At 39.1% G+C, this 18,809-nt stretch overlaps 1 protein-coding gene and 1 pseudogene across 1 annotated transcript; both read left to right on the top strand.

Annotated features, from left to right (window-relative positions):
* Positions 1-1,502: 1,502 nt before the first annotated feature.
* LOC113178073 (vomeronasal type-1 receptor 4-like) lies at positions 1,503-2,400 on the top strand (annotated as a pseudogene).
* Positions 2,401-11,947: 9,547 nt separating this feature from the next.
* LOC113178074 (vomeronasal type-1 receptor 4-like) lies at positions 11,948-12,871 on the top strand. Its single transcript, XM_026382546.2, has one exon. It carries the CDS (start codon positions 11,948-11,950, stop codon positions 12,869-12,871), a length of 924 nt encoding a protein of 307 aa, XP_026238331.2.
* The last annotated feature ends 5,938 nt before the right edge of the window (positions 12,872-18,809 follow it).

The raw sequence follows: 18,809 nt of genomic DNA, 5'->3' as shown, positions 1-18,809 counted from the left end.
GTTTCAACTACAGCATTGGATGTTGATAGGTGGGACCTGGGGTCCCACCCCTAGATGTTTTTACTTGGGGCCTGGTCATTAGTTCAGCTGTTTGTCTCTTTTATTCTTTATATTAAGGTATAGCTGAAGATTGAGTGTCATTAATTTTTATGTCATTGACTGAATTTATTTCAGCAGCAGAGTTTCTACCCTGTGAACTCATAGTGTCATATAGACTCCAGCACTTCACAGAAAACAATAAACATCAATCTATGTAAACATTATACAGCATTAAACTAAATACTTCCTTCCTACTATGCCATTTACATTGTTAATTGCAACAAAAAACAGAAATGGTAGGGTCAACAATTTCCAGCAGGAAAAAAAATAATAAGTAACCATGAACTGTATCTGCCATTGAAGCAACAAGAGGTGTCAAGAATGGCACCCACAGCAGTAATAATTGCAACAGCATTAATGGTGGGGTCAGGAGTTATATAAACAATTAGTGCTAAAAGATGGTAAGAACAGAGTTAACTAAGAGAAAAGGACATGTGATAAGAAGATAGAAAAAAGTTCATGATTTGAAAGATTGAACAGAGAGAATGCAGAAGAGATGTAGCATGTGATGGTTTAAGGGAGGAGGGAAAGGGCTGAAGTTTTAGTCAGTGGAAGAGCTCGTGCTTAGCATGTGTGGGGCACTGGGTTCAAGTCTCAGTACCATATACAAATAAGTAAAATAAAGGTCCATCAACAACTAAAAATATTTGAAAAAAAGAAGAATGGAAAGTTAAAAGTAACAAAGGGAGAATGCAAGAGAAAATAGTAGAATTTGGCTGTCACAGAAGAAAAGAGAGAAAATAAACCATAGAAACAGACAAATGAAAACAATAGAAAACAAACCCAGATTACTCATCAAAACCCCAACCCTCAATAGACAAGGCAAGGAAAGATTTTAAAAATGATAGACATTTAAAAATGCTACGATGAGGGAAAAATAAACAAATATGTGTATGTATATATGTGTGTGAACCAGTGAGCACAGCAAAACACATAAAAGAGGAGAAAACAAAAGAAAAAAGATAATGAAAAAGTAAGGACTCATTTCCACTGAGGGGATCAAAATAGTTCTCTTTTTTCAAAATGACTATCAAATAGCAGTTTATGCTGCACATGTTGAGTTATGCTTTCTTTCCACTGCTCTCAATTTCCATTGCTTCCTCCAGGTTATCATCACTGATTTTTAAAGTTGACTTCTCTAGGAAAATAATCTGGGAACTCCCCCCATTCGTATGTACATCTCGATATTTTAACAATGAAAGTTGTACTTGGTGTAAAATTCACACCCACAGACAGGTACTGCAATACTGCAGGCTGAGTTTTAATGCCTAGTTCAAACCACACTTCTGCCCCAGCCTCCTGAGGAGAGGAGGCTGTGCCTCACTACAAAATTTTTAATGAGTCATTTTGTTCACAGGAAGAACGGTTGCAATTACTTAAAGGAATATGTGCTGAGAGAGGGAATGGACTCCAGAGACGTGGCCATTGGACTGATGTTCTTATCACAGTCTGCAGTTGGAATCCTGGGAAATTTCTCTCTGCTTTATTATCATTTAGTCCTTTTCTGCAATGACTGTACATTAAGGTCCACTGATTTGATTCTCAGGCACCTGGTCATAGCCAACTCTTTGGTCATTCTTGGCAGAGGATTTCCCCAGACAATTGCAGCTTTTGGGTTGAGGTATTTCTTCAGTGATTTTGTATGCCAACTTATTTTGTACATGCATCAAGTGGGCAGGAGTGTGTCCATTTTCATCACCTGCCTCTTGAGCATCTTCCAGAACATCACCATCAGCCCCATGAACTCCTGTTGGAAGGATCACAAAGAAAGAGCTCCAAAGTACATTGGCTTCTCCATTTCCCTCTGCTGGATCCTATACTTGGTGGTGAATTCCATTTTTTCCTCTCTATGTGCTTGGCAAATGGAATAGCAAAAACCTGACAGAGAAAAGATATTTGAGGTACTGTCTTGACATTGGTCCTGACAACATAACACACACATTATATGCAGCATTGTTTGTATTTCCTGAGGTTGTCTTTTCCTTGCTCATGATCTGGTCCAGTGGCTCCATGGTTCTCCTTCTGTACAGGCACAAGCAGAAGGTTCAGTACATTCACAGCCTCAAAGTTTCCCCCAGAACCTCTCCTGAGTCCAGGGCCACCCAGAGAATCCTCATCCTGGTGGGCTCCTTTCTGTGTTTCCACACGCTCTCCTCCATATTAAATGTTAATGTTGCCCTTCATTTTAATCCCAGTTGGTGGTTGGTGAACACCAATGCCCTGATCTCCATGTGTTTTCCCACTGTCAGCCCCTTTCTTCTCATGAACCATAACTCCATTCTATCCAGGCTCTGCTCCTAAGGAATATAAAATTCTTAATTCTGAAATAAGTATGTGAATAGTATGTGTTGAGACAATGTGCAATTGTTCAGTCATTGTTCATGCTCAAAACACCAATCCAGAAACCATGGAGGAGTCACTTTTCTTTCTATTGTAAACTCCAAAGGACATTGGTGTACTCAGCTGCCTGAATACGGGAGCTACATATTCATTGTGGAAGGAAGTAAAGCTGATTGTGTCATGCTGTTGCACAGCAACCTGTAGATTGTCATTGGAATTCATATAGCTGGAGGCAGATCCAATAAAGGAGTTCCCAGTCCTTGAAAGGTGGTTTAATCACAATGACTGAACAAGTGGTGTATTCCTGAAAACATTTGCCAGAAGAAAATACAGTGGAGAAATGAGTGGTGGATAAAGGAGTATAACAATTATCCATGTATTTATCTCAAATGTTCCTATCATGTGGAGAACTTTTGTTGAAGAGTGAAATCAGATCCAGAAGTTATCTGGGATAGATGTGGAATTAATAGATATGTTTTTCCAAAATTGTATCATCAGTGTGATCAGAGGATGAAGATGAACGAGAGGCCCAGACAACAGTAGGTAGATGGTGGTGGCCCTGCAGGTTGGAACCGAGTGCACCACGCAGAGGAGCAGTGTCATGCAGGCATCCTGCCTTGTGCAGGGTAATGCAGTCCAAGATCCCCAGTGAATTTTGGAACCCATGCACACTACTGATCCCTATAGTAGTTTGGGGGCCCCAGTTAAAAACAATGTGGTTTGGAATCTAAAGCAGCCAATCAAGTCCACACCTGAAGGAACAAGTGGCTCCCATCATTTTATTTACCTTGATCCTATCTCCATCTCCACAGCTCCCAGGATGCCCTGAAAGCAACCACGGTTCAACTATAGCAAATCCAAAAATCAATATCCTAGCAGAGGCTGAAGGGTCAGATATGGTACTGAAAAGCAGAAAAAAATATATCAAGAGAGAATTTTCACTAACTTTTCTGAAACTAATTTCTCATAATTTTTCTCCATTTGACCTGCCTCAGAATTTGATCACTGTGCACACACTCCAACTCTTGGGGCACATGTCAGCAATAACCAGCAGCAAATGTTTAATAGTGAAGCATTTAGAAGAGGGAGACTGTCTGGCTGTGTGACAGATGAGAGTGACAGAGGACACAGGGAAATGGATGACAGGGTTAAGACAGTGGAGCGGAGACCCTGGAGGGTGGGTTTACAAAGTGCTGGGGAAGAGCAGAAGGTGGAGACTGAGAAGACAGAAGGATATCACATGTTGCTCAGGGGCTCAAGTCAGTGCTGGGCTTAGGTTACAAAGACAGCATGTGTGTGAGGAAGTTAAGGATACTGGGTTCTGGAGGGGAGGAGGATGACAAGGTGTCCCATTAACAGAGGGTAAAATGACAATGCATGGTTCAAAGGCAAAAGGAGGTTATGTTTCGTGGGAAAGTGATGAAGTGGGCTGTGGGGAAGGAGCAGGAGAGGGGGAGGTCGATCTTGGTGGGCAACCGACTAAGGCACATACAGGGTGTAAATAAAGTGGAGCTGGGGGACATGATAGACAAGGGGAGGGAGAAAAGACCTGCACAGGAAATGTAGGGAGCCTGACAGAGGATGGGACCTGGGGCATGAGTGGGCAAAAGCACCCAGGAGCAAAGGGCAGGTCCTATGGAGTTATGGGTTGTGGGTCAAGGTCATGCATGCAGGATATGGAGGAGCTGAGCATGCCTGAAATTTGATCACTGTGGGAGGCTGCCTGCCCATGGGCTGAGCTTCCTCTCTCAACCTTGAGTAAAGGGGGTGTTTGGTCTGGCATCACCTCACATGCACTGTGTGAAGCAAGAGGCCTCCACTTCCATTAGGCAAAGAAGTTTGTTCTAACCCTGACTTGGGTTCTTCCCAATGGGTTTAGGCAACTTTCTTTTGAAACCCTATCCCCTGCCTTATTTAGTGAAGAACATTCCAGCAAAGCTCTTTTGTGTGTCCCCCCTATAAAATACATTCCAGTGCAAGCTGTCTTTCCAGCACTGTCCAGCATGGAAGCTGACCCTTTTGGTCGCAGAGCCATCCTACCCTCGACCTGAAAACCTCATGTCCTTGTGCTGTATGGTTTCTTCCCAATGTTGCTCTTTTGAAACCAGCTCATCTCACCAACATGGGCAGGTGGCAAGAGATCACTGTGGCTTTTCACATCACCCCCTGTGCATTCACAGCAAACGCCAGAGCCTGTTTAAATGCTGCATGTAGACAATGCTGACTGGGTTGTGTGTGGTAGGTTGAAAGGAATGTAAAGAACACACAAGGCCACCTTCTTTATGGAATTCACAGGCTTGTAGATAAGCACAAACTTACATATCTGTACAAGGTACTGAGACACACAATGAAGATGAGTGTGAGTGATTATGTGACAGAGTGGGACATGACCATTGCATGGGTGTCTGCATTGTGAGTGTGTGTGGGTGAAAGCGAGAGTCTGGGAATGATGGTATGTATATATGCTCCAGTATTCCTGAGTATGGGTGTGTACACTCTGTGTTGAAACATACACATGAGCTGAAATATACACGTGGTGTTGATACTGGACATAGCAGAGGATGCAGGGGAGTGTCAATACTTAGAAAATTTCCCAGCCTGGAGCAATTATCAGATAGAAGCTCACTCAATAGTACTTGCATAAAAGTAGAAGATGTAATCATCCCTTTATAGGTGTGTAGAAATTCAAGCAATATAAAAAACTCAGGGAAAAACCCCCACTCCCCCTAAGTCCCCTACACTGCAAAACCTGACCCCATTTACAACACAGTGCAGAAAATATTAGATAAAGAATTTAGAAGGTTTATACTTTAAAAAAGGAAGGAACTAAAAGATAAAATATCAAAAATGAAAGATCATTTCAATAAAGAGTTGTATTCTGGGGAAAAGGAACCTATGAAAGACTCAATAAATCAAAATAAAAATTTCATAGAAAGCATTACCAATATATGAGATAAAAAAGGAGAAAGATGTTCTGTTCCCAAATATAAACTATACAATCTAGAAAATAAATTTGACAATAAAGAAAAGATGCATAGAAATCATGACTAGAATATTCAAGAAACATAACATTAAGAGACCCATCTAAAAGTCGTTGGCATAGATGAAGCCCAAGATGCATATGCTATTACCCAACAAGAATGGAGAGGTGACGAGTAGAGGTTCAGTGGATTAGACATAGGAGAATGAAGGGAAGGGAGCAGAGATAGGAATAGAAAAGACAGTAGCATGGATCTGACAACTTCCTATATCCATATATGAATACACTACCAATGAAGCTCCACTTCAGTACAATCACAAGAATAGTATCCTAACTAGAACAAATTATACTCCATGTATGTATAATATGTAAAAATACTATCTACTGTCATGTATATCTAAAAAGAAAAAAATTAAAAATACAGTAATGTTTTCATAACATCTTCAAAGAAATAGTATGAGGAAAGTTTTCAAATCTTAGGAATTAGATGTAAATCCACATGCAAGAGGCATTTTAAAATGCAAATAGATAATATCCAAAATAAGATCCTCTTTATAACACATCAAATTAAAATTCCTAAAATAGAAAACATTGTTAGAATTTTGAAAATATGAAGATAAAATGGCACATCTCATTTATAAGTAAAACAATTAAAATTTCTACTGATTTAGTAGCCCAAAACATAAAAGCCAAAAGGATCTGAAAAATACATATAGGTCCCTGAAAGATAATAGGTGTCATAGTTTCTATGTCAATAGAAAACTATAGTTCAGAATTGGAGATAACAGAAACTAAAAGAATTCATAGCCACTAAGCAAGCAGTACAAGATACACAAAATGAAATATTACACACAGAAGAAATGAAATTAGAAATCACTATCAAGACAAAAACAGAGCCCATCTATGGAATAAAATAAACCCTTCTCAATATTAATAATCTAGTAGACCACAAGACAACAATATTGAGTGATATCAACACCCAGCCTCACCACTAGAGAGATCATCCAGACACAAACTAAATGAAGATTCTTCACAACTAAAAACCACTATTAATCAAACAATCATTTAGAAAATATTTCATCCATTAACAACTGAATTCCATTTCTTCTCAGAGTCCCATGGAACATACTCTAAAATAGATCACATTTTAGGGAACAAAGCAAATCATCATAATTACAAAAACTAGACATAATTTCTGAGATCCTTAAAAGATGGAAAGAGTTCCTTCCCATGTTCCTGAGTTGGCAGAATTAATATTATAAAACTGCCCATACAACCAAAACCACTTTACAGATCCAGTGCAATACCCACCAAAATATCAATGACATTCTTCCACAATGAGAGTGACAGAAAAATTTCTCTACAAGAAATGAGATAGACATCATCATATGGGAAATCACACAGGAGCCCTATAGACAAGATCAAAGAGAAACTCTACAAGACACATCATAATTAAGATAGAAAATAAAGAAAAAATATTAAAATCCATAAGAAAAACATTCTAGGTCACAATGGATGTCCTAGAAAATAAAAAAAGATACAATCTCATGCATCTTATCAGATCTAATAGAGGGAACCTAGGAATCAACCACAAGAAAAATGAAAAGAAGATACATGAGATTGAACCATACTCCTTTAAATAAAGAATGGATCATAGAATGCATGATAGGATAAAATCAAGAAATTCTTAGAAACAAGTGAGAACAGAGAAACCATATATCAATCTCTGGGCCAGTATGAAAGGGATTCTAGGAGGAAAATTTATAGCATTGAGTAAATACACTTAAAAAACAGAGAGTTCTCAAATATCTGAATATTATTAACAAGATTGGACGTAGAAGAACTCAGGGAATTCTGAAGTCCAGGAAGATGTACAAACACTTGGCCCCATGGTCACACCTTGATATTTCTGAATCTTCCATGTAAGACCCTGTCAGCCTGCAGGGATCAGGGAAAAGCAACCAACTCCTCAACACTCATTCTGAAGTTACAAACAAGGAACTCATAATTGCCTTATTAATTAGCAAGGGTGCAGAAAGTTTTTCAGCCTTGTCCTGGGCTCCCCAGGCCTGCACTGTCATTGCCTCTCCAGGTGAAGTGATAATTGCAGCCCTGAGGGGAAGTGAGGTCACAGGAGCACAGACCTTTATCTCAGGGCCCAGCTCCCTCCCTCCCTCCATGCTGGCTGTCAGGACCTCACACTGAGCCCAGCATCCTGCACACAAGAAGCACAGTGAGTGTTTTCTATTTCAGTTTTCTACTTCTGCAGAGCCAGTAAGGAAAACAATTCTGAGCATGTGCTTGTGTCAGCAGAGGGAAAATACAGATTCCGGGTTAGGAAGAGATTCAGGGTAAAGATAAAGAAGGAAAAGAAATAATTCCTTCACTATGAGCTCAGTTGTAAAAGTAGAAGTGTCCCTGACCTGATGCCAGTTTTCCTGGCTCCTAAAGTTATTTAATAAAATACACTCTGAGGAGGTTCATAGGTGAATAATAGCATCAATAGTAAATTCTTACTTAGAAGGGGCTTAACGACTATAGTAGCACCTAATCTGCTCTTCACATTACTTTAGAAAATCATAGAATATATTTTGAAGTGCTATGATGTCTGTGTGTATAAAGCTTTCATGCATAGAGTGAAGATAAGGATAGAACTGTGAGGATCACCTCCTTATGTACAGAAGCCCAGACCTGGGACTATTTCTGGAATAAAAGATGCTCTTTTCCAATTGTACATTACAATCCACCTCGTGTGGAGAAAAATCCCTGTGTTGAGATGGCTGAACAAAACTTCTCTCCCTGCTGAACACACAAGGGAAAGTAACGTTATAAGGATGAGAATTGGACAGTGGTTGTCAGGACCAAATTAATCTGGTAATTTCTCTGGTTTAATAATACTTCAATATTAATCACACACATGACAATTTCCTTTTTATTTCCATTTATTCAATGCAAAAGAATGCACATGTGCCAACTACTACCGATATATCTTATGTATTGAATGTCCTCCACAGATCCTGCTTCATTACTGAAACTTTGACCAATGTAGCTGTGAAATCAGTGAAGACTTCATTTTTATCTTTAACTATTTTATCAGATATTAGTACTTCATGTGCCATTGTTCAGTACCAAGGCAATATTTATGAATAATTCATTTATATATTCCACTATACTTTTATTCCTGCAGTTGCAACAAAAGAATACTTTCTTTGTGGAAATAAATCTTTGTTTAGAGGGGAGTTTATCCCACCCATTTTCAAGTTAAAATACATAGTTTCCTAGCATCTGTTTTGATTCTTCATAACAATTTTTCCTCCTTTATTTGTTTTTAAATTTTTATTTGTGCATTATAGTTATGCATAATACTGGGGCTCATTTTGACATAATTATGCATGCATGGAATATAATTTTCTCCATTTTCAGTTCTCATTACTTCACTTTCCCTTACCTCCAGTGTCTCACTCTTCCCTTGTAGAACTAAAACTTGGGCCAGTCTTGCATACATTAAATCCAACATGGACACAGGGCAATCTCTGGAGGGCTGCATGAGCATTCATCAGATTGGAATTGCTGGCATAGACGTTTGTATCTGATCCAGTAAGTGGACACCACCAGCTTTTCCACATGTTTGCACCAATTTTAACACCCATTGCTAGTTCATGAGATTCCTGAGCTATTGCATCCTTCCCAATAGTGGTATTTTCTAACATTTTACTTTAAATTCAGGTTGGTGTGTGCTTATACTGGAGAGTGCTTAAATAAAGATATTGAACTTTTCCCCCATCGTTATTATTCATTGAATGATTTTTTGTCTTTCTGTAACTGTTGAAATTATTTGATTTTTTTTATTTTTTGTGCATTCTGTAACACTAAGTATCACTGAATACATTAAATTCTATATTTCTTCCTTAGTTACTAGTTCATGCACACTTCTTTAATCTTCTGTGCAAAAGTATGTTTAATTATTCTGAAAAACATTTATTGCTGTTGTGTGGAAATGGTAGCATTTGCTTATATGACACACCAAAAATGACAATCTGTTGGCTGATCCTCTAATTGTGGTGATTTAATTTGTGAGATACTGTTATAAGCATCTCCCTTCTAATGTTCTAATTAGACTTTCTCCCACTGCTGGGGTAATATTCATAAAATAATTTTGCCTACAATATTTTCCTAACATCATTTACACATAATTTTAAGTTCTAGTATACAAATGAGTACAGTTTCCTAATTTCAATTATAGCACTATGATCTTCCTTTTGCTCTTACCTTATGAGAAATCCTTCTAAGATGCTTTATCACATTCTCCTTTGTTTTTTCCAGACTGTGTTAGAATCGTGAAACATAAGTATCTGAATACTAAGAATTAGTAAAATTTTGAATTAGAAGATCTCTAAGTCCCTCATAGGTCCCAGCTCAATATTTCCTACACATACCAGGAATACACTTTCAACCATAAGGAATCAAGGAAATGAAACAGCCTTTCCAAAACTCCTGGACACTTATTCTGAAGTTACTAACAAGAAACTCATAATTGCCTTATTAATTAGCAAGTGTGGAGAAAGTTTTTCAGCCTTGTCCTGGGCTCCCCAGGCCTGCACTGTCCTTGCCTCTCCAGGTGAAGTGATAATTGCAGCCCTGAGGGGAAGTGAGATCACAGGAGCACAGAACTTTATCTCAGGGCCCAGCTCCCTCCCTCCCTCCATGCTGGCTGTCAGGACCTCACACTGAGTCCAGCACCTTGCACACAAGAAGCACAGTGAGTATTTTCTAATTCTGTCATAAAAGCTCAGTGTGTAAGAAGAGAAATTTGGGGAAGTACCTATTTCTGAAAAAGGATTTTGAGAGAAGGCGATCTAGTGTCATTGTAGACAAGGAATAATTTTTTGTTATTTTGCATTAGCCTGAGGCCAATAAATGATGGCTCCAAATAGAATGTAATAAAGTCCTCAGTGAGTGTGACTATTATTGATAATCCCAGATGTTCATAGTGAAACCTGGGTGTGGAAGTGCTGAAGCATTGTGGTAATTAAAACACCTCTGTCCACAGACAGTACATAAATCATAGAATAAATCATACATATTATTGGAGCTGTGTTTATAATGCCTTCATGCCTACAATAAAGATGAGAATTAAGGGCAGAATCACCTTATCCTGAACAGAAATCCAAACCAACATCTGTATCCAATTCATTCAGAGGAGATAGAAATTGTGAATCACCTATAATGTGATGCTTGTAGTGAGAATTCTTCTCCTGATGAACTTGGGAACACAACACATAATGAGTATTAAACATTGGTTGTCAGAACCAAAGGTGGCTTTTTTTTGTTTCCTCTGGGATATTAACATTTTTATTTTAATTCCAATCCCATGGAATGCATTTCTTTGTATTTCTATTCATAGAATGCCCAGAAATTTCTAGTATAGAGATTCTATTTTATTATTTCTTGCAAAGTGCCTTTCAAAACCTTGCTTTTTACCAATGGTTTCATAGGTGTTGGTACACATATGCTTTTCACCTGAGATGAATGACAACTAAATTTCTATCCTACACCATTTTATCACAAACTACTATATCATGTTTCATGGTTTAGAGACAAAGTACGATTGTTCAACTATATATACCTTCCAGTATATTTTTTTGCCTGTGGAATGATAATTAATATTTATATTGCCAATATTGAGTGCCTCTTGCTTTAATTGAATCCAGAGAGTTGACTGTGATTAGTGCACTACATTTTATTAGGATCTATAAAGTCTCATTTCTAATTCATATTTCTGTATATATTAAGCATTTAAACCAAATGCAAAGGTCATACTAGACTAAAATCTTCCTCATATTTGTTATTCATTGAATAGTGATTTCCTGTGGTTTTGGTTGGAACATAATGCTTATTTCAATTCTGTTGTTTATTCTGTATAAGTTATTCCCACTTGGTAAGTTAATCTCCTTTGCAACACCATGTGCAAATTGATCTTAGTATAACCAGATAAAATTTGTCATTTCAATCGTATTCTTCAGGAATGTCTGCTGTTTGATGTACAATTTGTTACCAAGTAGTACAAAAATATTCTTTTGTTGTTGAAAATGTTCCATTCGTTTTCTTTCAGATTTAAACAAGAACTGAATCTTTATATGGTATCAGTGGTGATTGATGTTGTGTCTTCTTCAATATGATCAGGATATACTAGTTGATCCTGAAAAATGATTGATTTATGCATTCTATCCACTGCTCACTTTTCATTGCTTCTCCCAGGGTATCACCATCTGATCTTTAATGACGACTTCTCTAAGAAAATCGGGTGGGAATTTTCCCCATGAACATATGCATCTTCTTGTCTTTGCCAATTCCTATGGCTGTTGCTGTGTTTCCAGGATAATCTCAATCTCCTAGCTCAAGAGTTCCTCCTGCCTCAGCCTCCCGAGTCACTGGTGTCTACTCGTGCACACCACAGTGTCTGGCTACAAAAATATAAATGAGTCATTTCACTCATAGAAACCAAACTGTAATGTGCTGGATGACAGAATGGCCTACAGGGACATGGCAATAGGATTGATGTTCTTATCACAAATAACAGTTGGAATTCTGGGAAATTACTTTCTTCTTTACTATCTAGTCCTCTCCTGCAACAAGTGCCCATTAAGGTCCAAGGATTTGATCCTCAAGCACCTGAGTATAGCCAATTCCCTTGTTATTCTCTCTAATGGAGTTCCCCAGACAATGACAGCCTTGGGGATAAAATATTTTTTGAATGATCTTGGATGCAAACTTATTTCATATATTCAACGTGTAGGCAGGAGTGTTTCCATTAGCATCATCTGCCTCTTGAGTATCTTCCAAAACATCACGGTCAGCCCCAGGAACTCCTGTTGGAGGGATCTTAAAGTAATAGCTCCAAAGCACATTAGCTTCTCTGTATCCCTCTGCTGGTTACTTTATATGATGGTAAATTCCATGTTTCCTCTTTATGTGCTTAGCAAATGCAGTACTGAAAACACAACAGAGAAAACAGATTATGGGTATTGTTCTATTGTGGGTCGAGACAAAATCATAGAGTCATTATATGCAGCCTTATTTGTATTTCCTGAGGTTCTCTTTTCTATGCTCATAATCTGGTCCAGTGGCTCCATGGTTCTCCTTCTGTACAGGCACAAGCAGAGGGTTCAGCACATTCACAGCATCAAAGTTTCCCCCAGATCCTGCCCTGAGTCCAGAGCCACCCAGAGAATCCTTGTCCTGGTGGGCACCTTTGTGACTTTTCATTCCCTCTCCTCCCTATTAAATGCTTATATTGCCCTTTCTTCTAAACTCAACTGGTGGTTGTGGAGGATCACCAGCTTCATTTCCCTGTGTTTTCCCACTGTGAGTCCCTTTCTTCTCATGATACATGACTCCACAGTATCCAAGGACTATTTCAACTGGATAAAGAAGAAAATTATTTTTGTCTAATGTACATAAATTTTTAATTATTGCACAATGCCTAGTTTTTAGTTATACATCACCCTCACAACAGAGAAACCTGGAAGGGTCACTTGTCTCTCTATTGTAACCCTAATGGATATTGGGGTCCACAGCTGGCTGACTATGGGACAGCTGTCTGACTTTGGGATATATATGAGCTTCATGGAGGGGATTGACCTTGTGTTCTCATCCTGATGCAACAATCCTTTGAGAGTAACCATTATTTATGATGCTGAGGCACACTAAATGGATTCATTTTCTGTCCTTCAAAGTGAGTTAAATCACATTTTTTAAACAAGGGTTGGACTGCTGCAAACTCTGCCAGACACAAATACAGAGGAAAAATGAGTGGTGGATATTGCTAAAGGACAATTCTTCATGTATTTCTCATGAATGTTTTCATCTTATTGAAAGCTTCTGTTGTTAGCTTGAAGTTTGTTGCAGCAGGAGCCTTGGGAGATTAGGATATACAGTTTACATTTCTGTAACAGAATTTTTTTTTTACAAATGGAAATAAAGGTAACATCCCACTCTGGCGAAATGGTGAGGTGGGTTTTTTAGCTGTTCTGTTTCCCTGCGTGCAGGGAACCTCAGGTGTGGCCAAACTCCTTTCCTGTGCAGCATCCCCCTCGCCCACTCCACACCACCCAGACTGCAGTTGGTTGGCAGAACAGTGCTCCTGCTGCCTGCTATGCCCCAGGAAAGGAAGAAGTGCCTGGGGTCTTCCCTCGAGATTGCACCTCTCTATTGGCATCTATTCAAGACTTGCAGCATGATCTCACACTTTCAAACTCTGGGCAATAAAACACAACTATGATACAAAATAAGTAGAGAGATGCTTAGCTCTTCCATCCAAATCTTGTATTTGTTACTTTCTAAATCACAGTCATTTTTGTTAGAGAATTTTTTAATATTTATTTTTTAGTTTTTCGGCAGACACAACATCTTTATTTGTATGTGGTGCTGAGGATGGAACCTGGGCCGCACGCATGCCAGGCGAGCACGCTACCGCTTGAGCCACATCCCCAGCCCATCATCATTATACAGAATACATGTACAATGTTGTGAGGAGAAAAAGAAAAAAAAGTGTGTCACATTAGATTGGATAAAGAGAAATGATGGGAGCGGAGGGGAGGGGAAGGGGATAGGAAGAGCAGCAGAATAGAATAGACATTACGATTGCTGTGTGTATATAGGTGACTCTTTGACCAGTGCGATTCTACAATCTGTACAATCAGAAAAATGAGAAATTATACCCCAATTTTTTCAAATGTATGAATTGTCAATATCATTGTCATGTCATGTATAGCTAATAAAAAAAAGAAAAAAAGATATCATCAACACAGTCCCTTGCCTGAGGGAGCAGAGAGAAAGCTGCTAGAAGCACCTTCAGAGTCACTTTCTTTTTTCGGGAAATGGAAAGTACTTGTGTTACCAATGCCTTTCACTGTTGAGACTCTCTTTCTTTGACAATGGTGTTTTGCGGACCATTAAAGGGATGACTTCTTTGAAAAAAATAAATCACAATCATCTTATGTAGTTAGGCTGGGTTGTACACAGGAAGACCAAAAGATCCTTGCACGGCAGACAGTGCTCAACAGAATGTCAGTTGTTGGTGGCAGTAGGGATATGAGACGAATCACAGCAGGAACAATGGGTGGAACACTGCCTCTGGACAAGTGGGTGATGAGAGAGTCCTAATGGGCACACATTCCTAGAGGACCTTTGGAGGTAAAACTCATTATTATACAGGATATAAATGTATTTTCCCTTGATTGCCCTGATAAATCTATTCTTATCACCCATGGTATATCTTCTAAAAATGCCACAGAAGAAAGTATTTTTTTGTGAATGCATCTATGAGGAATATTTGAGAGAGCTACAATTTTTTTTAATAATCTTAGCTTATGTAAGAGAATCTTAGCTTATGGAAAAGGCTGAATTGAGCAGAGAAGAGATCCAGATAAGTGAACGACTTAAGTATTAGCATAAATTCCATGGAATATGCTAGTATTTCCAGGTTATCAGAGTGATATGGTAAAAGTAAGATCTTGAAGGGGAGAAAATAGACTTAGAAAGTACTTGCAACATATGTGGATTAAATAGATATTTTTCTAAAATATGTCTTTTGTATGCTTAGATAATAGAGATGAAATAAAGAGTGGCCCAGAGCAGAGTAGGTAGTGGACCTGGATGTTCACATTAAGATCTGCTGCATTGAACAATGGAGGGTCTCATGCATTAGTTTTTCCTTATACAGCAGATACAATCGAACATCTTGGATGCATTCCTAAATACATACATACTACTGAACTACATACACTGTTTTCCTATATATGTAAATACACATATGATCAAGATCAGGTTATCTTTTGGGATACAAAGACATTAATTAATAAGAGTAACTTGCAATAAAGTAGAACAGTTACAAAACTATATTCGAATGAGAGTGGGGTGAAAGTGCTCTGCTCTCTGGGATTCTCCATTTAAACTGAAGTTGACCACAGATAACTGGCACTGTGATGGTGCACTGCATACCCAATGCTATCATCACGTAGTCAACTAGAAGCAAGGTAGTTTCCCATCTAGAGCAGCTCATTAAATCCACACAAAGGAGACTTCTTTCATTTTAACTTAGCTTAGTCAATACCCATTTCCTCAGCTCCAAGGCTGACCTGAAGGCAACTGCTGTGCAGCTATAGCACAGTGAAAATCAGCACCCTAGCAGAGGCTGAAGGGAACAAAATGACCATGGTACACTCTGAAAACCACACACACACAAACATTTCTACACTTTACCTGACAGCTTGTTGATACACATTTTTAATATTTTTACCTGACTTAAAACTCGATAAAAATGTGAACACTCTCACTCAAGAGCCATTTGTCAATGAACACCAGCAGCCATTTTGAACAGTGGAGAACCAGGGAGTGACAGTGTATGACTGCACGACACATGACACAAGAGGGCACATGGAAAGTGGGAATGGTGGTGCAGAGCCTAAAGAAGGGGCCAGAGAAAGAAGAAAAGGGCTTGCAGAGCAGTAAGCATAAACCCGAGTACAGGTTGTGCATGGATAAAGCAATGCCAGGCTCAAGAGTACCAAGGGGACCATGTACAAGGAAGTTAAGGAATAAACATATTGGGTTCTAGGAAGATAAAAATTTCAGGGTGTTCCAGGAACAAAAAAGAACCTGGCAATGTAGAGTTAAAGGGCAAAGGGAAGTAAAGGTTCTGTGGAAATCATGACAAGGGCATGCTGCAAGGAGAGGATAGAGCTGGAGGAGGGGGGTCTTGGATGATAATGGATCAAAGCAGACACACAGTGTAAGTGTAGGAGGTGAAGCCTGGGGAGAAGACAGACAGAGGAAAGAAATGCACAGAACATGTGGGGAGTTAGGGAGAGCCACGGGCATGGGTGGGCTAAAAAATATGGGAGAAAGGACTGGGACAGCATGACAGGTAATGGATTTAGCGCAGGTACCCGATTCACTGTGGAGCTGATGATGCCTGGAAGCTGAGCACTGTGAGACTGAGTTGGTTGGGCAGAGAACACAGGGAAGGATCTGAAATGTTAGTTCTGGGAGTAGATACAAGGCCAGGAGAGGGAAGACACTTGTGGTGGCATGTGTGGGGGCAGATGAAGGTGAAGTGGGTGGTCCTTGTAATGTTCAGGGCATGGGATATTGGGGCACCCTACAGAGTGGAAGAGGTGAATGCAAGTGAGGGATGATAGATGTTTGGTGGCTCTAAAGGTCACAGGGGTGGAGAGATGAAGCATGTCACAGGGTACGTTAATGGACAAAACATCACAGGCCTCTTGACTCTTTTTCTGACCCAGAGCATGGCTCTGTTGCACTGCTTCTCTCTGCATATGGCGGGGACACCTGAGCATGGCACGAGCTGCACCAACTGCACCCAGCTGAGGCCCAAATGCAGAGGAGGAGAATCATCCCACAGCAGACCATCTGCCCAGGTGCCAGGTGATAGTTTGGGATTTTAGGACGCTCTGGGTCAAGCTTGTGGTTTAAAGCAAAAATTATTAAATACAGAACCTTTGGGATGAGAAGTTCTTGTCCCTAATTACATACGATGATCCTCATTTCTCATGATCTTTTGCCATCTGCTTATCCCTTTGGTGATTTTTATCTTAGATATTTTTTTGCCAATTTTTAATCTTAGTAGTTTTTTTTTCTTGATTAGTTTTGATAGATATTATAATAAGTCTTGTATAAAAGGCTTTTATCCTATATAAATTTTGCAAATATTTTCTCTCATTCTGTGGGTGGCTTGTCTTTCTCTTAAGAGTGTATTTCACATTACTCGACTGCAAATTGGTGCAACCACTCTGGAAATCAGTATGGAGATTTCTTGGGATGAAACCATTCTTTGACCCAGACAGTTAACCCACTCCTTGGGCTATACCCTAAAGACTTAAAAGAGCATACTATACTAATGCAGCTACTTTAATTTTTATAGCAGTACAATTCACAGTTGCTAAACTGGAAACAACCTAGATGCCCTTCAATAGATGAATGGATAGAGAAACTGTGGTACATATGCTCAAAGCAATAAAAGAGAATAAAATTATGGCATTTGAAGGTAAATGAAGGGCATTGAAGAGTATCATGATAAGGAAAGTAAGCCAATCCCATCAAACCAGGGTCCAAATGTTTTCTCTGATAAGTGGATGGCAATCCATATGGGGCATGGGATAAGTGGAGGAACTTTGGATGGGGAAAAGGGGATGGGGAGGGGGCAAAGGGGGTAGGAAAGATAGTGTAATGAGAGAGACATCATTATCCTAGGTACACACACAATTGCATGAATGGTGTGACTCTACTTCATGCACAACCAGAGAAGTGAAATATTTTGTTCCATTTGTGTACAATGAATGGAAGAGATTTCTACTGTCATGTATATAACTGATTAAGACTAATAAATAAATTTAGAAATACAAAAAAGGTATATTTCGCAGATCATATTTAATTGAAACAAAGTTCAACTGACTATTTTTCTTTTGTGAACAGTGCTTGGTTTGTATACCTGCAAAGTCATTGCCAAAATCAAAGTCACTATGTCATCTCCTAGACTTTTTATAAGGCTTTTAATTATATGGTGCATTTGGATTAAGTTTTTTTGTGAATGGTGTAATTAGTAATGGTCCAAGTATACATTAGGATGAAAATGAAATAAATTATTGTGTATTCATTCATGCACTGGAATACCATTCATATATAGAAATTAGGGCTGATACATGAAGTGAACAGATAACTCAAAAACATTACACTGAATATAGAAGTTGTGACAGACCAGATAATGACCCCAAAGATGTGCACATCCTAATGCCCAGAACCTGTGAATATATTATCTATCACAAAGGGGACATTACAGGGCCTTTTGTCCCCAAAGTACCTAATTTTGACCCCATAGGCTTCCAATTCATCATTGTTCCCATGTTTTCTCCATCTGTGACCTGAATATTCTCCCATTTACCAATTTCAGATACCCCAAGGTTGCTGACACCACAAATTCCCCATCAACCCCACACACCTTCTCTTTGATTCTCAAGACCCACATCACTGAGGCCCAGAGGCCCAGGACCTTAGTCAATGGACAGACCCTTAGGAAATGGAGACCTGTGAAAACAAGTTATGTTGAGCTGCTTCTTCACTTCAAGACAAACAGAACATTCAAGGTATGCTTACCAAAGATCAGGCATTAATTAGAACATCACCACTGAGAAAGTTACAGAATGTGCCAGGAAGTTATGCATGGTTAGATGGTTAGACAAGGTACATTCTGACCCTCACATAGGATGATCACCACACGATGTGATTGCGAGGTGACTCCATCTCCACAGTGGCCTCTAAACACTTTCCACACCAGGAAAAACCAACAATGGCTCCTCCACTCAGAGCCCCA

Source organism: Urocitellus parryii, chromosome 15 (assembly GCF_045843805.1).
Source record: "Urocitellus parryii isolate mUroPar1 chromosome 15, mUroPar1.hap1, whole genome shotgun sequence".
Classification (NCBI taxonomy): Eukaryota; Metazoa; Chordata; class Mammalia; order Rodentia; family Sciuridae; genus Urocitellus; species Urocitellus parryii.
The sequence above is the reverse complement of the archived record's forward strand: the minus strand, read 5'-3'. Positions and strand labels throughout refer to the sequence as shown.

Coding starts and splice junctions, on each gene's coding strand:
- LOC113178074 (XM_026382546.2), top strand. CDS start 11,948: ATGGCCTACAGGGACATGGCAATAGGATTGATGTTCTTATCACAAATA.